Genomic DNA, 21,942 nt, shown 5'->3' with positions numbered 1-21,942 from the left:
GACACATTTCTTATCGATTCTCAACAGGAACTGTTTTTTGTTTCCCATCCCTAATGTTGTGTCATTGGTGGTATCACCGTGAACTGCCCACACCATTCATCTTATCTACTCAGTGTGTTGCAAATAAGCTTGACTTTGTTGTCATAAATTTGTATTTTGTGGAGGTTGTTGCACCTGGTGACCTGACACCAGACAATGTATATGAGTTACTTCGATACTGAGAATCAACCTGTCTTTATCAGCCTTTGTGCAGTTTGAGGCCAGCAGGATCCAGCTGGCTGTTTCCGTGTGATGATGAATCAACTGACTTAAAGGACTGAGCCTATTAAGTCCCTCTATATCCATATCCAAACAAGATCTCTCTGCAAGTGCCCTTTTGTCTGGTTTGCTTTTTTTTAACCTGGTGTACTACACAACCATCACATGATAACCATCACAAGATAACCATTTGGTTGTTGTTGTTGTTGTTGTTGTTGTTGTTGCTGCTGCTGCTGCTGTTGTTGTTGTTTTAATATAAAGCCCACAAAAGCTTGGTCGTAGGGTATTTGTCAAGTGTGGGTTGAATGTTGGCCTAACTGAGTCTGGCATCAGGTTATTTCTCTTTTGATTGTTTAGTAGAGAGAAGTTGGGTTGTGTAAATTTGCAGATGCTCAATCACTTGTGTGTAAACATGCCTGGCGTTGAAGCCTCTTCCATTACGAGCACAGCCCTCCCACTGACAGCAGTAACCGGAATCCTTCTCAGGCTTGACGTGAAAGTCGTTGATGTGATCGACCAGGTCCTGCAGTGAGTCAAACAGCAGGTGGCACTAGAGGATAGAGGGAGTTAGTTAGTTTATATTGTCAGGCATCTTTGAATTACACACAGTTTAGTCTTTATCATTTCAGACTATGTGAATGTGAATCCACTAATGATATGATTGTCTAGCACCATCAAGAGGGGTGAGTATCATTTGCAGACTTTCAGCCCTTTGGGACATTTTAGAGTGAAAACACAGCACATTGAGTTTTGGCTGGAGCTGGAAGTTCACTTGAGACAACTTATTCTACTAGAGAGTGAAATCCTTGTAAAACAAGCCTGATGGATGCAAACACATGTCTCCCTCTGTGGCCTGTATCCTTTTCATTTTCATATTTGTGTTCACCTTCATCCATCGGCAGGTCAGCTGGCTGTCCTGTGATGGCTCTGGTGAAACCTGCTTCTCTGTGTTCTGACCAATGAAGATGGAGGGGAAGCTGTATGCCTGTGGTGGGCTACCAATGGGCAGATAAAATGGGAAACCCTGCGGTGAAGCTCTGCCTTCCACACCTCGATGAAGAGCTTGCTCCTAAAGATGATGACAGAGGACAGAGAGAGGTAAGATCACATCTTTCAGCTTAAATTAAATTGAGAGAGTGTAAAAGACTGCTCGAAGCAGCCGACATCACTCACAGGAGAAGTCATGATGGACGAATGAAGCTTTATGAATCCTTATGAAGCTTAAGGTTTTCCCTTTATTTGTGCAGAAAAGTTTTAATGCTTTGAAGCTCCACAATCTGCAAACACAGTGTCACCTGGTGGCTCATACAACTAGTGTCAGCCTAATAATGACTCTTTACTGCACAAAAACACATCTCTGACATATAAGTTTCAGTCTATTTAAGAAAGAAAGGGCTAGGTTATAAAATAAAACCATCCAAATATCAGCCTTTTTTATGATCAAAATTGTGCATTTTATGTATAGGTGTCTTTCAGGGCACTCAAGTTCACCTTCAGTATGAATTTTTAAAATAACTTACAAACTTTAAGCTGAGTTGTCACAAAGCTGGGCTATTTATCATAACACTTTGCTTATCTCTTGATGTGTATTAGTTTTTTGTGAATGATTTGAGGAAATGACAAATTTACCTCAGACTGCACCAAAAACAGAAAAAAATTATCACATTTCCAAAACAGCAACTTGTGTCCTTTCTTTACTTTCTGAAAAGGTCTGACAAATTGTAATCATACAAATTATATTGGCTAATAATGACTTTAAATTCAAGTTATATATTGTAATACATTTTCTTCATTTTTGTCATAAAAACAGTGGAGGAAACACACAAAATTAATGTTAAAATATAACACCCAGACCAGAAAACACAGGAACTGAGGCAGGAATTGAAGCCTGTACATCCAACTGACCTTAATCGAAAAATATATAAATGTACATGTAAAAAAAAAGGTGTGATTAACAAAATGTGGGTACACAAAAATCCATTGAAGATTTCCCCTTTTAAGCTTTAAGACCAGTGTTATGGACAAAAATGTCTTGTCAAAAAGCTGCATTTACTCTGTTTTGATGAACTGATGATAAATTTATGCTAATGAAAATCTGAAGTTCTCCTTGATTTAGTGGATTTACTGTGAAAAGCTGCCTCAAACAGTTCCAAAGAAACTTTGATATATTGTTTGGGAAAAGAGTAGCCTACTTTTCACACTCCATTTTAATGTGTTTTTTTTTTAAACTGAGCTGAGCTAAAAGATGAGTTCGGGCCAAGAGGTGGGGTGTGATGTTTCAACAAAGAAGCCATGTGTTTTCTGCTTTACCATCTTATCATTAAATTTATGAAAGAGTCAGTAGATGTCTGTGTGCTGTGTGCAGACACTGCGCCAGCAAATTAGATCCACTCCCAATGATCCCAATTGAGTCCAGTGTTAAAGAAGAATGGTGAACATTCAGACACATTCAGCAGCAAGCTGACAAAGACTGTGACCACCAGCATGACTGACTGCTGACACAAAGAAGTACACACAGAGAGATCTCTTTACTCAAGTGATGCTGAATGAAACTACATCTACTGATTATCCACGCCACTTTTCTCATCTGGGGTCCCGAGAGGCTGGAGCCTAATTCAACTTTACTGAGACAGGTACTCCCTGAACAGGTTGGCTGCATGTCACAGGGCTGACATGTAGGGACAGACAACCATTCACACACACTCACACACCTACAGACATTTAAGAGTCTCGCTGAATGATATAGGTACATTTTGTTTTTATGATCTTTTTAAACATTGATAAATTCTTTGAAACCATTATATTTTCACATCGTAATATCAGAGTCAGTTTAGCCTGGTGGTTAGGGCAAGTTTCTCTGTAGTCGAGGTCAATGCCTTCAAATGCATAGACCCAGGTCTGAAGATTAAAAACTCTCAGTAATTAATTTAAAAGCCTTTAGCAAGTTTAAGTAATGATTCAAGAATTTAAATGTAAATAAAAAAACACTTTTAGGATTTTAGGAGTTTGTCTGTTTGTCTGTAAACAACATAACTCAAAAAGCAACAAACGGATCTTGATGAAATTTTCAGGAAATGTTCAAAATGGGATAAGGAAGAAGTGATTAAATTTTGGAGGTGATCTGGATCACTGTCTGGATCCAGGATTTTCTAAAGAATTCTTTATCATTGTGAGATATGGACATTTTCACCATATGTGTCTATAACCCCACGACAAATGGTCAGATTGCTTTGCAAAAGAATACAAGACAAGGTCACAATCATTTCTGATAGACGAAATAGTACGATCCAGATCCTGGTAATAATCTGGATACTAAGATCCAGAATATGAAATATGTTCTGGGTCATCATAATTTTCAACACTGTCAGGTAACAAATTATCGTAAAAACCTGTAACTAACACCAAATTGTAGCAGATAGTCTGCTGAAAGGGAGTATAACATTAAAGTAAGACTTAAGTGTTGAGTAAAAATCACATTATGCTTGGCTGAGATCTGCGCTTTGAACCATTTATGAAATTTTTTCAGTATCACTGGGGACCTTCATTAAGTATCCCCACCTCTTTCCTCCTACAACAGTATAGCCTTACTCTCTTTCACTGCCTTGTCAAAAACAGCCCAGAAAATATTGTGTTGGAAAGTTCACAGAGCATCAATAATTTTAAGGTTTTTTGTCTGATAAAAGTCTCACTTGTGTATTTTGTTTCTTCAGGTTTCACACAATGTGTTCAGAATTTAAAGAACAAAAATGTTTTGTAATGTTGCTTCACTGCCCTAACGTTTGGACTCACCCGTGAGAAGAGATGTGGCTGAGGGCTGCTGCTGCTGTTTGGAGACTCCATTGGTGAGGAGGGGGAGAGCGAGGAGGGGGTGGAAGGAGACGGGGACAGGGAAGAGGCATGACGGGAGGAAGGGGACAGGCTGAGGTCCATGGCAGGAGGACTGCAGCAGGACCCGGGTAATTCTTGGTGGGATGACAAAGAATCTGGAGAGATCAAATAAGGCGGTGTAAGAGGGAATTTTCCAGAAAAGTCCATCTGGATGTTGGCAATATTTTCCTAAATAGTAGAAGGACGCATGCAGTTATTGTGAGCCCAAACACATTGAGCTCGGCATACCTAAAGTGGACAAATAAGAGAGTTAAAGAGGGTCATTAAAAACACATTAGACATTCAGCACACTATTTGTGGCACTTGGGCTCACAAGTATGCAGTGAGATGCTCATTTCAGACGGTCAGGGAGGACATGCTGTGGTCATCTTTAAGGTGACTTCATGTCAGTGTCATGCTCCTCTTGTTAAGAGCCGCACAGAGATATGCCTGAACAATGTCTGACTATTGAGGGGAAGAAGAGAGCTGCCATTCATTAGATTTACAAAATGAAGTTACTGGTGAGTACACAAAATCCACTCAATATATCAGTGCTGTGATAATCTTTGACACTGTGACATGCCATCAGCTAACTATGTCATGTGTGTAATGCAGAAGACTCAATGCCAATTATGTCTAATGAGGAGGAAACTATATTTGGTCATCCTCTTACCTGGAGAGGAGGGTGGAGATGGAAAGGTCGAACATATCAGGCGTGGTCGTGTGGCACTGAGGGGAGCACAGACAGAGGAAGGATAAGTCCTCTTTCCTAATCTCACTAGACCATCTGAGCGTCCTGAGGGGAGCTTCAGGTCCAGAGGCTCGTCCAGGGACAGCATGGCTGCTTGTTGCTCTGGTCCACCTGGGGAGAAAGAGTTGAATTGTGGTCAGTTTGCTATAAATAACTACCAGAGTATATCTATGTATAAAGTTTCCTATCTATGTGCTTTGTTTTTAGCCTCCACCATTTCCTGAGGGAAATATCTTGATCTTAATGACCAGCTAGCTGTGTTAGTGAATGCCTTTGGTGCACAAATGTTCAGTGTGGGAAAAAAAACTGCACATGTAACTTGGCATAACATATCCTCATTTGAATGGTTTAATTATTTCAATACTTATTGTAGTGTCTTCTTATCATGGGACTGATCTTTAGTGCATCCCATGAGCGCATTCTGCCGGGTCCCTGCAGACCTTACAGATGCACCTCAAACACAGTCACGGGCCTGTCTCCATCTTAGACTGATGAGTTGTGGTCTCAGTTTAACAACGTTCAGATTTATTTGTTTGACTTAGTTGACCTTATCTTCATCTGTGATGTTGGGCTTGAGTTTACTTTGACAAATTATTATGTGTTGCTAGCCAGATTGTAGCTTGATTACACAACAACAATGGCCCATGACTGACTTAGAGCTCCAAAGTATGCTGTGTTATCTGTCTGTGTCTGTTTCTCTTATTTTGAAAATAAAAAAAGGACCTTGAGGGCATATTGACCAATCAGGCTGGTGAAGTTTCTCTGCACCAGTTTGCCACTAACATCACTGCAAAATTAAAATATAAACAAGAGTGACTCAAATAGAATACACCACATAGACTCCTGAAGTCAGATCCCTGTAAAATGTTTTTTTTTTTGTGTGTGTGTGTGTCATGTCTCCAGTTTGCTGATCTAATAATCAGTACAGCTCCTTTGTTGTTGTGAAGTAATTCCAACAGCGTGAGTCACAACAACAGTCAGTTGAATTATTATTTAAACAATATGGTTTACAGACATAGTAAAAACCACAGGAAGCCTCCGTAGCTGCAGTGGTAAACACAGATCCAAACTACTTCAAATTACTCTGGTGTTCAACAGCAGCGTCATATTTTCTAAGATCAGGTAACACAACACATTCAAATCCAAGTTGTACATTAGGTTTACAACCAGGAAAAGGTTTACATTTATTCAAGCTAATAAAGATTCAAAAAATCTATCCTCTATATACCCGTTATCCATCAATATGTTTGTCTGTCTGTCATATATCCAAAAATCTAGCCAGTCCTCCACCAACTAATATACCCAAGGATCCCATACACCCAGTATAATGTACTTTTTTAAAAACATTTTTGCATGTAGACGCTTGTTTTTCTGTCCTCTGCGTACTCCAAAATCTGGGAGAAATTAGTCTTACTTTTTTTTTTATTATTTTACTTGTTTCTCAGTTCCAGAAGGAAAAAAGGCTGAAAAACATTATGATGTGGGTTTGTCATTGGGATCCTCTACATTTTTGTGGTCAAGCTTTACTGAATCCTTAACAAGGTTTTGCAGTAGTTTTCCACCCACCGTGGTATGACACGCAGGGTGCAGTTTGTGATAAAAAACTACAGCTCTCTATGACTCAACTCATGAGTTCTTGTTAGATTGAATGACTCAAGACCCAGATATCCGCTTCAAAGAAAAGAATTCCAAGGAGGGAATGGGTAAAGGGGAGAAACTCAGCAGTGGAGTGGACCAAATGTGCTGGAATCAATGCTTGTGTTGTATACTGTGTTATGCTGCGGCTATCACTCTCTATCCTTCTGTTTTAAGGTGATTTCTTAAAGTTAAATGCTTGCTTGGTTTGGAGTCACCTGTAAACATTTTGGAAACAAGCAGACCAGTTTCTGGAGTTTTGGATGAGAAATGTGGTCCTCCATCCTTTGTCCTGTTTTCATTGAACTATTACAAAATGTTGGAGTCCTACACTACGAGGCCATGCAGAATTAAGTTAAGCGCTGTCTTTCTGAAGTATGCAAGGTGTTGTTTGGATGGCAGCTTATGTTATTACTTTTACAAATTGTGCATATCCAGATGCCATTGTCTCCTGAACAACCATATACCACAAACGACGATGGCAAAGTACAAATACTGTGTTACTGTACGAAGGTAGACTTTTCAGGTACTTGATACTTTTACAAGTATTTGTTTCCCTGACGACTTCTTACTTATATTCAGTTACATTGTCATCAAAAATATTGGTACTTGTGTGTGTGTGTGTGTGTGTGTGTGTGTGTGTGTGTGTGTGTGTGTGTGTGTGTGTGTGTGTGTGTGTGTGTGTGTGTGTGTGTGTGTGTGAGAAAGTGTGTGTGTGAAAGCAGGTCTGCCACTCAGCCTACACCTGTTAAACCACTGACGTTTGAGCAGCTGCACGAAAAGGACAATAATGAAGGTCCCACACACTCATGGTAGCAGCACCCATTGGCTAGAGAGGCTTAGTTACTTTCATCTGTAGTGCCTGGGTGTGTCACTCTCAACAACACAACACCTGTACAGTAAGAAACAATCGTTACCTGATGTGCTATTATAAAAAGTGCTATTATAAAAAGTGCTATTATAAAAAGGTAGATTAAGAGTTGGGCCTATGATCTTGATTTGTGACACCATATTTTAGAAGCTAATCCTGATCCAAAATTCCATGCTCAGAAGTGTGATGTGTTAACCTTAAGTGTACAGTACAAATGCCTAAATGATTATATAGTGACGTACATTAGGATACTAGGGAGTTTGTGTTTGTTCAAACCATGACATCGCTAAAGTAGATTCCATATATATTTTCCTGTGCTTAATAGCTTTGCAGCCAGTAGATTGTGCAAAAGAAATACTTTTTACTTTTACAAGTACTTTTGAGTACATTTTAGAGCCTGTACTTTTTACTTGAGTAGATATTTGGATTAGTACTTTTTACTTCACTTAAGTCATTTGACAGTTCAGCTCTGGAGTCCACAGTTACTACAAAATAAATCAAGAAATTCCTCTATAAGAAAAAGACAGATCTTGCTCCTTACTGCTAAACTCTGCTGACAGGTGTGGTGTTGTCATGGGGACCTATATGTGCCATAAATCACTCCAGTCCTGTATTACCTGACTGGGGAGCTTAGAAGTCCCATTTAGAAATAAAGCATTGAGATGCTGATAATCGTATTTTAAATTGTTGAGTATGATCAGGCAAACATCTAGAAGAAAGATGTATTAAAGATCGCTTAAAGTCTTCACAGCACTTTGAAAGAAATTCCGTTTCAATATTTGATCATTTGTCTTTGGACTACTTACAATAAATCGTGGTGCTTGAATTATTTGAGAAGCATCAGAATGCATTTTAACAACATTTTACACTGTGTTATAACCTGTAATTTGGGTTATAATCCACAATAAAAGCAAACTACAGTATTGTTCTAATCAGCTCTTGGTAAGAGCACACAAGCACATATTCTTAATTCAGTCTAAAAGTTTTATCTATCAGAGCTTTTACTTTTCCTTAAAATTTTAGACCCATACCTACCCATGAAAGAATGTTTTTCAGGTATCTTTTTTTTTAAATCCATTTACTTTATATTTAGCCTTTTTTTGCCTCCAGTCGAACTTTTAAATGGCACCAGATGTGGGTTGCAAGCAGATATGTGACATAACAGCAAAACTTTTTTGGGTGTCTCACTAAATGGTTCTATAATGATAGCTGGCAGTAAGTGCATTCTTAATTTACTTTCACTGGCTGGATTTCCAAACACAGTCTGGGATTTTCACTGGCAGCTCTCCAGCTACATGTACACCTCTTTAACTTCTAAACTTGCTGTCACCACAAATTTTTCCACAATCACTGACAGGATCCCCGAAAAAATATCAGGCAGAGGCTAAACCACAATGAAGTCAGTGTTTAGGTCCTTCTGCCAGCCTGCCAGCTACCTCGCCACACTGGTTTCACATTCCACAGCAACCTCGCTGACTTCTCTCTCTCTCTCTCTCTCTCTCTCTCTCACACACACACACACACACACACACACACACACACACACACACACACACACACACACACACACACACACACACACACACACACACTGTTACTTGGGAGAATTGTGTCGGCATGCACACACAGAACCATATGTATCTAGGCACGCAAGCAGACTGAAGTCACACCAGCAAGCATGCTCAAATCTCACAACCACACGTGAGCCCCCACCTCCAGCAGCTCCTCTCCCTCTTTTCCCTCAATGACCTGCATTTGGGCAGCATGCCCAGGCTCTCTTATGGATCCCCTACTGCCTAGCATAACACAAACTTTGACTATTCTCACGCTAACAAAAAAAGCACTTTTGCACACATGCATGAACACAACCCAAATAGTGTATGCCACAACACATGTGAAAAAAAAAAGACACGCAACTGTTTGTTTTTCTGCATGAAGTTCCTTATTATCATGGTACATTCCTCAGCGCTCTAACATAGCACCATCCATCCATCCATCCATCCATCCATCCATCCATCCATCCATCCATCCATCCATCCATCCATCCATCCATCCAACATGCCTAAATCCCAATGGATAATCTGAACCTTTTTTTATCTAAAGCAAGTGTTATTCTGAAAAGTTCATCTGAAATCACACACACAGATTCACACAGTATACACATGTATGGTTTAGGTCACATTTCAGTGCATGCGGCCATAAGTACACAACGTACACAGATGCTGTAATTGCTCTTTAATTCAAGGGTTCAAACAGCTTCTACATCACTGTAACATTACTGTACACTCACACTGGAGCACCCATTTTGCTTTTGTGATGTTTAATATGAAGGTCTGAAAGTGCAGTGTCAAGCTTTATTGTGGCGCTGCTGTGAGAAATGCACCAAGGCTCAAAGCTGGCAAAAGGAACATAAGTTTTTGTCTTCATTCACTTGTGAGGACCAAGGGGGAACCATTGAGAATCCCATTGAGGCTGGCTGCAGAAAGACTGGAAACCAAGTACACACCAAGCCAAAGAATGGACTTTTATGGCACAAAAAGCCCATTTACAGCCTGGGGTCTGAACACACACTGTACGGGGGGTGAATTTTTTTCTAACTCTGAGGTCTAGAGGATATCAGGATCATCTGATTGTCCAATCAGAGCCCTCTAGCTGTTAGAAAGGAAGCTCTGCGTCATATCCAGGCTGTGTGCGCGTATTGGCTTCATTTCAAGGTATCAGCAACAGACTGTGATGTCGGGGAGACTTTGTCTATGTTTTGTACGGTCTGTGGAGACGACCCTCATGGGTATCCAGGACCCCAAAACCTAAATTTTCAAACTGGCAATCATCTAGCGTCTGTGAGACTCGGCCTATTTTTCAGCCATTTCTGTGCAACCAACTTCTAGCCAAAAAGACCTCTGGCTAAGACTTCCCTTTTCCTTGCGCTGCCTTCATTTACAGAATGACTCACAACTTGAGCTTAAAGGATTTCATGTTTGTGAGAACATATCTGTCATAGAGATTGTAATTGTAATGAGCTAACTGCCAATAGGAGGTAGAATGTCATTATGTAGCTGTAACCAAAGCATACTAGGGCGGACAGTAGACCTAGACAGAGCTACTTCTGACGGGAGACAGTAATACAGCACTGACTAACATTGTTTTTTTTTAAAAGGAGGAAAAAACCTGTCCACACAACAAAATGTCAAACTACACAGATTAACTCAGAGGATGAGTGCCCCCTTCAGGTGTTGTGTAAATCAACAAATACAAAACTCTTTCCCCCTCTTGCAGGAAAGCTTCCACAGCACCCTGATCTGGCCTCTCCCTCCCTGTTATACTTTTTTAACTCCTCTTTCTTTCTCGTTTCTTCCCTCCCTCTCCCTCTTTCCTGTGGTTTTCCTTTCCCAGTCCTCCAACTGAGCATACCTCTCCTGCTCTCCTCCCCTCTCCTCTGCCCTCTGTACCTCCCACTCCTTTTTTCTTCTCTTCCATTTTATATTCTCCAGAGCATCTTTTGGCGTTTTTGGACTTAGTTTCATTTTTTTGTCATTTTGTCATAACAGAAACACAGAGCCATTCTCTGCTTCAGAGCATACAGCTCCCTCCTGTGTGTTATTACACTTTAAGTATTTCATTATTTCCCCCTCTTTTTCCTCTTGTTTTTTTGTGAGAAAGATGTGACCTTAAAAAAGACAGACAGAGACAAAATCTCATGTTGCTTTCTGGTGAATGAATTCTGTTTTTAAGATGGTAGTGAAGAGGAATTGATTTCAGTGAGTGGGAGGAACAATTGAGGACAGTCCATGACTCCATGAATGATGTAGGCCCATGTTTTTAAGAGGTTACATCCTTTGATCTTTCCATCCCACGTCCTTATAAGGTATTACGCAATGCTGCTGCAACAGTGTGGCTGACAGGGGGCTTTGTTTTTGTGTCTTAGAGGCATACAGAGACAGGAGAAGACAGGCTCACCCTAAAAGCTGGGAGGTGTTCATGTGAAGATGACTGGGATTAATTGAAAATTGACTCCTGTTTCAAAATAAAAAAAGAGGAGAAACCTTTTAACAGACAGAAACAAAATGAGAGTGTGGCTCATGTTGAGCAACCAGGAGTCCTCTAAGGACAAGGAGAGAGGTTGGGAGGCATGAAGCAAACAGCAGGGGTGCCTCTTATCACACACACTGTGGTGGCCAGGACACAACAAGGAAAATATGAACTTCCCTGAGGAAAAAAATCCTTAAAAGAAAGCAGACTCTCTTTTTCTCCTTGACCTCCCTTGTACCTTTAAATGACAAAATATGTTTGTTTATTTTAAGACCCAAGTTTTCATAGATCCTCCGAAGCAGCGTAATGACAGCTTCATGTTTCAAAGTAACAAAAACAAAACCACTGATTCTGCACTTGGTGGTTTCTGCCTCCATGGCAGGGAAGAGAAATTTACTTTAGTGTTCACAGCCTGTGAGTGTTGAACCGCTGTTTTATATCATGTCAGCTCTGATTCACAGCATGATACAAGCGCCAGCATTTAGGAGAATGAATTCCTCACAGGACAGGAACAATATCAACACACGAGAAGAGAGTGAGCAGTGGAAAACAGAGAGAGAAGGAAAGAAGGAGGGGAATATAGAAATTGTAGGAGGCAGACGTGGGCTCCCACCCTTTCCTTTCCTCACACTTTTCATATTATTTTTTTTCAGTATCCTGCTCCTTTTCTCTCTGTCTGTCTCTCTGTCTCTCCCTCTCCCTCAGCTCACCAGCTCCAAGCTAAGTGATGCAACTCTGCGGAGCAAGTCTGCAATAGCCACTAGTAGAATGAGCAGTGTATCTCACGCTGACACTGGCGTCTTTACCATTTAGAAGGGGAGTGGTGGCGGCTGTCAGGGGAGAAGGAGAGGGGGAGCACTCTCTGTAGACAGGGATTATTTAGCCCCTTTAAAGAATACTTTCTCTATTTTTCTGAACGTTGTAAAGTGATTTATGCTTCTCCATCAAACTCTACTTTCTGACAAAATTGACTTGATTACGCTGACCAAAATGGCGAAATATATGACAGAGTGATGGGTACCCACCCCCAGCTGTTGTTGTTACACAACCAGTGTGTCAATGCCAAAGATTTTTATAGAGTTGCATGCATTTATAATGAAGTGGGCCAAAAAAATCATCAAATGGTTTAACTTATGGGACAAACTCAGAAAAGAGACGACCCAAGTAGACACAAACCAAAAGTTCCTCAAAGTGAAAGTAGACCGTGGTCTTCCACCCAACTCTGCCTCTATCAGTCAGCTGGAGACACTCTTACATGGAAGTCATTCTGGGTCATGACATCACAACAGTGAAAACTGTGAGGGAGCAGCTACATGTCTCTGCTTTATGGTAAGATGTGCCCAATAGGTTAAGTCAGAAGTGAAAAAAAAACAAAACATCAACACCAGCACAGTGCACCTGACCAAGACTAGCACATATAAAGACAGCGAGAGCGCGCACACACACACACACACACACACACACACACACACACACACACACACACACACACACACACACACACACACACTGTGTACCATTGGGTACATTGTACCACCTGTTGGTCAAATGCAACCTCCATGGTATTGGGGGGTCCACTTAGTCAAGTTGTAAATGTTAAATACTGAATCTGCAAAGGGTTTTGCACACTGAGAGTGGACAGAAAGAACAAGGAGAATTGACAGAATTTGCAGATGGTATCACAAAGAGAATTCAAATGTTTATTTGGGTGGATTTGAGATAGGAGATATCTCCAGCGAAGATGTTGATGGAGATGCAAGACCATTTCCTCAGAAAAAATGGCAATAATTCCACAGAATCCTCGATGAATGATTCCAGTCCACTAATCTAATCAGCAGGAAAACGCAGAAACTTTGCTGTCCATAGTTGTTTCTTAAGAAAGCAACAAGCAGGGGAGCACATTCAAGTGCTGACTAAGGTTGTTTTTGACAAAAACAGCAAGCCAAGGGAGAATATTCAAGCTCTGACAGCTTCAACATCCTCAGGTTCTGAGTCAGAGGAGCGTAAAGGTAATTATTAGGGCCCAAGCCCTAAAACTGGGTGAAGGCCCTCTTGAAATCCTAGGGATTTTTGTTCTTTCTTTCTGAAGCTTTAACCCCAAATTCTGAGCCTTCAACATGCTTAAAGTTGTAACTTAACATGCCACAAAACTCAGTCATGGCAAAAAATTTATGAATCCATTTTTTTTCGTGCTGATTCGTGCTTCAGAGTGCCCCCTAGCTGAGAAAAACGTTCAGTGCTCTGAGCATTTCAAGCTAAACAGAGTACTTATAACCAATCCTTTGAATCAATTTCAAGCTGACCTTTGTGACATACAAGCCTTGGCTGATCATAATGGCGGTTTAAATGATTTATTGACCATTATAGACAAACTTTTGAACAAAGACTTTGCGTGCCTTTTGAAGAAGACAGCGCCTGTTAGTTCACTGATAAAAGCTTAGTCACCCACCAAAGTGAGAACTGACCACTGGGGTATGTATAGGAATAAGTTCATGTAGTTCATAATGCTTGTGCTGTCAAAAAACAAACTACATTACATAAGCAGCTTGGTGCAACTTTACCAGTAAAAGCCTAGATATAGCTGGAGAGTTCATTTTTTAACAAACAGAAGACAGACCTCAGGTCTGATAAAAGCGAGATCAGTGGGGTTTGGTGGAGCGATGCAGTGAGGATAAACCCGACTTATCTCTCTTTATCCCCTTTTAGTTCAAAGATGAACTGAACCATGTATAGTCATGATTCGCAGATGCCCAGATGAGACCGTTTTCGTTTGAAGTTTAGACATCACGATACTTCCAAACCCACAGAAGATACTTTCTGTGTTGAAAATGTCAAAGCTTTGACTTAGTTCATAAAAAACTGTGACTTTTAACCAGTTTTCACTGTTTTTTGGTTCAAGGATAAGCATATATATTTATGTCAATGCAGTTTCATAAAAGGGCTTATCCAGAAAAATCTACAGAAAATTATGACCTTACTCTGCACATCCTGACTGACCTGTGAACCTTTTGAACATCTTTTGGCTGATTGTTTTATTTTCACAATAGTGGTATAGATAATATAACAATTTCCTCTTCTAATTTCAGCTACAAATCTTTCCTGAACTCACTGTAATATCTAATCTAACACAAAACTAAGTTTATGACAAGCCTCTAGATATTTTCTCAGGAGTCAGACTGCAGAGTAGAAACTGAATACATCAAATTAATACTTCTGTAGAAAACGTACCCATCCATGCATTGTATTGTTTTTTGGCAACTGATCAACAGTGAATAGAACTTTTCTCACCAGATGTGTCTGCAAAATAAACACTGTCTTTTAATAGTTTATCATTTCTCCAGGAGGAACAGCTCTTCATCTGTTTATGGTGGGTCTTAGTTTCTCTGTTAATGGTGAGTTGTACAGAGAGGCAACACTCCACCTCCTTTCCATTCATGTAATCCATTTATGATTTGTGGATCTTGAAAATTTATATATAACTGCATCATGATGCAGATCTGTAGAGGGTCTACAGGTGAGATACAGACAACATGAGATTTTGTCTCTGTCAGGTCTGCCTACATTATGAGAAAACCATGTTGATATGCTTGTTTGTTGGAGGTCAGCTGAGCAATCTGTTTCGTTCCATGGTGTTTGAAATCAAAATTGAATTCCATTTCATGCTGCAGTGCTTTGCAGGTACGACTCAGTTTAAGTTTTTAATTCAGTACTGACAGCTATTTTAAGCTAATTTCTGTTAATGTGGCTCTTCTTCCTGCTTTTCCTCTCGAGATGATTTTTTTTCCCTATGAAAATCAAATGATTGGTCACTATGACTTAGACCACTCTTTATTTCCTCCTAAATTCACCTCAAGATCAATTTTTACACTAAACAGCGCCTTAAGATAAGGAATAGGTTTTTTCCTGTTTAACTTTTGGCAAATTTCATCAAATGTGTATTACTGCTACCAGCCTGACTGAAGTGAGAAAAGCTAATGCAGACACAGATGGAAATTTGGGTAAAAATGAAATTTAAATCACTTAAACTGCTGAAAAGAGTCTCACTGGATTTATCTCCCAGGCTCAGGAGAGCCCAAAAGGTCAAGAGTGGCTTCAACAGTGTAAAATATTTTGTGCAGAGATTTGAAACCGTTCATACATGCCATGTTGTCCCATAAGGTACATCACAATATCAATGACTAGTCCCCCTTGTTTCTCATTTTACACTCATCATGACCAGCACCCATAATCCTTTGCAACACCATTTCACCATTTGGCAGCAGAACAATGTCGACAGACATCTCTTCACTTCTCCTCTCTACCATACCTCTTATTTACTCCTCGCATCAGCAAGGCAACACATCACTCCTCCACCTCCCTCAGCCCATCATCCTCTGCTGTTCAGCAAAAGAGCTGCACAAGAGATGAGGAAGTAGATGAAGGAAAGGTCTGAGTGCAGATTTTGTAGGTTGTGTTGAAAATATAAAGGACAGGGAAAGTAAAATCAGGAAATACAAGACAGAACGAGGGGAAAGAGGAGAAAAGAAGTTGGAAAGAGAAGGAAGAGAGAAATGTGTTTAACCTTTCTTGTCAGGCGAGGCGGACAAAGCCAAGAGCAGTCTGCATGCAAAAGTATCAATCCCTTTTCTTTCTTTTGCTCTCTTCTTTTCTTTCATTTTTTCATTTCTTTCTCTCCTCCCTCTTTCATTCCCTCAGCTCTGTCATCCAGACCTAAAACGCACAAACACATGCGCCTCACATTCCTACGTGCAGAGCGGATTCACCCAATTTGTTTCCACTGCATGTGTGTGTGTGTGTGTGTGTGTGTGTGTGTGTGTGTGTGTGTGTGTGTGTGTGTGTGTGTGTGTGTGTGTGTGTGTGTGTGTGTGTGTGTGTGTGTGCCAAGCCAGTAAATAATAACCAATCCCAGCTGTACTGTAGACCGTTCCTCTCATTTTGATGGGGAAACAAAGGCAGAGAGACAGAGATAAAGCTCCATGACAATGAGTAACTAGCTGCAAAAATGTCAGTGGATAGTAAAGCAACAAGAAGAAATAATGTTTAAAAGAAAACTTACATTATGGGTTGAGCTTAACTACTATTGTAAAGTCAAGGGAGCTATGCAATTTGGAAAAAAATGAAATCCAAAGTCTTCTAAACTCATAAGGATTTTTATGGTCAGAATGGCTTTTCTCTGGGCTCTGAAACTTAATAAACATCACAACTTACTCAAAAATTCTTCACTAGCATATCTAATTGGGCACTCATCATGAAGATTAGTAGCTATTTTATTTTGTTCTGTTAGATTTACTGAATCACGGTCACCACAGACTCGGTAACCCTTTGTGCTCAACAAAGTAAACTCCAGGCACACAAGTTAAGATGTTTCAATTGTTTGTGGTTTCGCCTCAGCCACAGATTGTAAAACCACTGCATGGTATCCACTCAAACAGTCACACTGGTTTGGCATTTTACGGCATTTTAATACAGCCTCACAGAGTTGGCACAGTTCATGACCTTCATGGCCCTCTTCTGCTCCTGTTTCTGTTTCTAAGTCTGAAATGGGTCTTTGCTTGTGATTTCATAGGCACTGACTTCAAGCAACTACCCACCATTGTTGCTTTTTTGTTGAGCTAACAACATGTTAAGTCAGAGAATGCAAGCCACAATATGGCACCACCAACAGTGCCCCCTGCAGGAGTGGGGTTTCAGTACAACAGATTATGAATTGCAAGATCATCTTAATGGATACTGAGCTAAAAAAAAAAAAACTGTGATGAATTGATGAATCCATTATCATTTATGCATTTATTTTTTACCAAGCACTAGTCTGTGATCTGCACCCACTTGACAACTTTTAGATCTTGACCAATTTCAAATTGTGACAGGCACAAATTTGAACATCAGACTGATCTTTAACATGACAATTGTTGGGCCTCACACACACAACATGATTCCATGAGACCAAAACACAACATATTTCGGGCAATGACTCCATAGTCATGCGTTATCAAATCTGCCTTCATAAGATAAACAGAGACTGATCAACATTGTCAGCTGGTTGTGCTGGTGTATGTCTGTCATACTGTAATAAAAATGAGGAGAAGGACATGGGTAAACAATTCCACAAGCTTGTCTTAATTCCCATATTTTCCACTTGTCTGTGTCTGATACAAGCGAATCATTGGTGGAAGCCACATTGACAAAAGGGCTGGCTTTGAGCCTCTGCACTACCAGCTATAGGTGGCCAATCAGCTTAGCTGTGCCTCTGATCTGGCAAACTCTTGATCTTAATATCTTTTTAACTGCTGAGTTAAAAAAAAATTACAATGCTGTTGTGTGGTGCTTTGCTTTATAATGAACAAGCAGAATCTGGTACTTTTTTTAACTTTGAAATAATATGGATATAACCATCTGAGTACAATGGGAAAAGTCTTCTGTGTGTCTAAGGCTGGCCTCATCAAGCTGTGGATGAATATCATTAAAAGAACGAAAGAGAAAGAACGAACTATGATCACAGTCTCTTTATTATACTTCACATCTCTGAGCCACTGGGACACAGAAGAAGTCGAGTGTGGCTCTACATTCCTCTGCCATGGCCCTTCATGCCTCTCATGCGTCTTTTCACTCATTATTCCCTTCCCTTTCCAACACATCTTCTCTTCTTTTTCCATTTTCTTCTTGTTCTCGGCTGACTTTTTAAAAGACCTAAGTATTTTGTTTGCCTGCCTCCTCAAACACAAACTTAAAAAAGAAAAAGAGCATAAGGCAGAACCAGAGAGGGGGACTGAGGGGAGAGAAGAATAAGAAGGGGGGAGCGATGGAGGGGGGATGCTGGGGTGGGGTTTGCGGAATTCGCTCTGTGTTTGGTTTGGAAGTGAAGGCCTCCGTGCTGGGCTCTCAGGAGGATAATGGAAAAAGAGAGGGAGAAGAAAGGGAGGTTTATGGATGTGTGTGTACCCTCACAGGTGGTTGGCACATACTGACGAGGGGGCCTATTGTGTATTAAAATGTGAGTGTGCATGTCTTGGTGTTTATTGAATTGTGCAAGCAGGGCATGTGTGCAGATTTGAGTGTTTATCTGCAGATGTTGGAAGAGATGCATGCAAGCTTTTAGCGTGTAAGAATCAGAGTCCGGAAACAGAGAGGAGGTGAATAAGACATTCCTAAGATGGAGGGGGAAGAGGGGGGAGGCAGAGGAGGAGGGGGAGGAGATGCAGGGAGCCAGTGGTTAGTTAGTGGTTAGAAACTAAGAGGAGAAAAATGAATGTCTGGTCCAGGGCTGGGCCCAAACACGAGACCACAACCCGCCGGCGAGCCGAGCGAGAGGAGAGGAGAAAACAAAGTCAAAGAGAGTTATATGGAGGAGAAGAAGAGGAGAATCGGAGGAGGCCTCACCTCCCACCCTCTCCTCTCATACAAGGCCTCCTGACTCCTGCCTCAACTGCAGGGGAGAAAACGGGGGAGTGGTGCTTTTATAGCTGAGCTGAACCCGCTCAACCCATCAAGTGTAAACAGCAGGCAGAGTATGGAGACAACAGAGAGGCCAAGCCAGCAGCCACGTGGGGGGGACTTCAAGATGGGGGGGTTACAGGATGAAGAAGGAGAGTCTTCATCATTCAGAGTTAGGGGTCTTTGGCTATCTTACTTAACATTCCTTTTTCCTTTTACTTCACACTTCTTTTTTGCCTTTGAGTTATTTCCTTTACAAACTTGTTTCCTTCGTGTTTCTTCTCTTATTTGTCCCACATATCACCAAATTCATACCCCCTGTTTTGGATATTGTCTTTTAACCATGGGTACTTTGTATTTTTCCAATACCTACTTTTTTTCTTTCTTTCTACTACTTGTAATGAAATTTTCTTTCTTTTCTTTTTTTGCATTTTGCTCTTCTCTTTGCTCCACATGAACCCATGACCAACTAGAGGGCCTTCATCACAGTAGTTTTCCTTTTGCCTCACTCTAATGTTTAACTTAAACATAGACATTTTTCACTTTCATATTTCTGTTGTCTTTGTTAAATTGCTTGTCTATTTCGCCATCTTCAATTTCTTGATCTTCCTTTCTTGCCTTTTATCGTCCATTTTTTGGGGCTTCCATCCCTCACTCATTCTACCATTAAATACAAACACATAACATGTACACCCCCCCCACACACAGACTCATATATGCCATACATATGAGCAGCACTTCCACCCTGCTGCAGACGACGTGGGTGGAGGTGGGCTGTCAGGCAGACGCACCCAGCAACAACAGGAAAGGAGTTTGCTGGGCTCCAGGTCCGGTCTCAAGTGCATGATGCAACAAGCCTGCAACCTGCAACATTGCTGCTCCCACATAAAAACTTCTTATCCTGCAGACTTCTCCACCCTGACCACCATAATGGATCTTAGATCATATGGAGGGGTTCAAGTGGCGCTGACGCAGTCCTGGGCCGAACCTTGAACCTGCCCGTCCCTTTAGGTCCCCGAGGTGTTTGAGTTAGGTAAAAGCATGACATTCTTGGCAGCTAAAATTGTACGTTTGAGGATCTGTGACTGATAGAAACGTTGAGGGCTCAAGTCAGTGATGGTCCTGTGATGCAGTGCTGTAATCAGGGTGGAGGACTTGAGAGATTTGGTGCGCCAAGCTGCTGTGAAGAAAAACAGGAACTAAATGTCTTATCACCTCCATATTTCAGCTCAGAGTGTGTGTGGGTGTAAGCAGGAGTGTGAGCACATTAGTTGGGTTTCCCCTTTAACAAGCACCTTTTTGTAAAGGAACTAGTGAAGTTCTCTAGAATTTTTCAGGAGCCTTAAGAGGTGCATGTGGGTGGGGGTGTTCTTAAGAGGGGATATGGCAACAAAAGAGCCATGACAGATAAACAATCAGAGATCTGCACTGAGGGTCACACACTTTTTGCATTTACACCAGTATCAAATACAAATAAATGGACACAGATGTTTTGCCTTTTTGCAGCCTGAAAATGTTCCCCATCTTCAGGGTCAGATTTTTTTTCCCTTTGTCACATGAAATAAACATCAGGGTCCCCCTGGTAGGCCCACAGAGTATTTCCTCAACATCAGCTCACCTTGGCTTGAAAACTGTGCCGACTGTCAGGATGAATTCAGGGGATGTCAGAGTGATACTTCCTCAACCAGATAAGGTGTGCTGACTTTGGCAACTGGTGAGAGCAGGAAAGAAATTTTGTTCCCAACTTGACTTTAATTTTGATTTAATACAACTTTTTCTACTTTAGTAATATGTAGCATCTTTCTGCTCCTTTTCATTGCACTCTCTTCATTCACTCAGCCTCAAGTGTGTGTGTGTGTGTGTGTGTGTGTGTGTGTGTGTGTGTGTGTGTGTGTGTGTGTGTGTGTGTGTGTGTGTGTGTGTGTGTGTGTGTGTGTGTGTGTGTGTGTGAACAACAACAAGCACATTTGCCATCAGACCTGTCGATGTTAATCTTTATGCTAACTTGTCTTTAAAGCAAAGGAAGATGCTATTTGGAAAACAAGAAGACAATCACTCGTAAATTTTGATGATGTGTCATAATTTCAGTTTTCCTATTTATAAGGTTCATTCTTGGATCATGGGGTGCTTGCACACAGCAGTAAGAGTTGGAATGAGCACTGTCAAAACTGTGTCTATATTACCCAGAGTTGTTGACTGTGTAAAGAAGACGGGAGGCAGTGTAAACTAAATACCCACGGTAGGGTGACCAAACCAACCTAACCTTCCTAAACCACAAATGATCTCAGTCTAAACTTAGAACACACAAGCTCGTAACTCATCCATGACCATCATTTGATAAGGTGACCAAGAGAAACTGGTGATTTTCCTTATTTAAAGAGGGACTGTTTTGTCTTCCCTTCTCTGGAAAAATGGAGTCAAAACTATTGGAAAGTGACTGCAAAATCAGTGCCAGAAACTCCTTAGTTGTTCTTATTCCTTTTGCCAAATCCAACCAAAAAATTTGGACGTGTATTGGCAGATTTTGTTGGCGCTTCAAGGACTGCTTTCCAACCTTGGAAGAGTCAGACAAAAGTCTGTTTCTGCTTAATTACTGAAGAATTTTGGTCCAGTTTTTAAGGAAAGAATGTTAAATAGAGAAAAATGTCACAATTTATCTATCAGGTATCCATCTGATATCAGCATTTTCTCTATTTTTTACTAATGGGCTAACGTTAGCTTTGCTCTTGGTTTTAATTTGTCAAAAAGCATGCTCCAATCACTATCAAATGACTGTTTTGCATTTGTAACAGGCCCTCAGGGGAAGCAAACCTGGATCCAGGGTAGAGCCGTGTGTAACTCCATAAAGATACAGAGATATAAGAATTTCAGATTGGCCCATTGGGTTTAAAAAAGATAAGAAGAGAGTAAAAAATTTTAGTGCCAACCTCAGACATGTCATTCACACTTACAGATGTGTAAAGCTTAAGGTTATTCTGTGAAACGACCTCCAACACTTAGAGCATACAGCTTTTATAGCACACAAATAAATTATCATAATTATCAAACTTAATATTTACTATTTATACGACTGAAACAGTCAATTTTATATCTGATGCTG

At 40.7% G+C, this 21,942-nt stretch overlaps 1 protein-coding gene across 1 annotated transcript in view; it reads right to left on the bottom strand.

Annotated features, from left to right (window-relative positions):
* LOC141799897 (zinc finger protein GLIS2-like) overlaps positions 1-21,942 on the bottom strand; it is a 28,890-nt gene that overhangs the window by 6,343 nt on the left and 605 nt on the right. Inside the window, exons 2-5 of the mRNA XM_074682314.1 lie at positions 4,799-4,987; positions 4,048-4,241; positions 1,145-1,327; positions 675-808 (exon numbers count right to left, since the gene is read on the bottom strand). Coding sequence (XP_074538415.1) covers positions 675-808; positions 1,145-1,327; positions 4,048-4,241; positions 4,799-4,964 — 677 coding nt within the window. The 5' untranslated portion in view covers positions 4,965-4,987. The remainder of the gene's footprint in view (positions 1-674; positions 809-1,144; positions 1,328-4,047; positions 4,242-4,798; positions 4,988-21,942) is intronic.

The sequence above is a fragment of the Halichoeres trimaculatus genome, unplaced genomic scaffold (assembly GCF_033239565.1).
Source record: "Halichoeres trimaculatus isolate MK-OKI-2021-1 unplaced genomic scaffold, fHalTri1.1 fHalTri1_scaffold_2, whole genome shotgun sequence".
Taxonomy (NCBI): Eukaryota; Metazoa; Chordata; class Actinopteri; order Labriformes; family Labridae; genus Halichoeres; species Halichoeres trimaculatus.
This window is presented reverse-complemented; position numbering and strand designations above follow the sequence as displayed.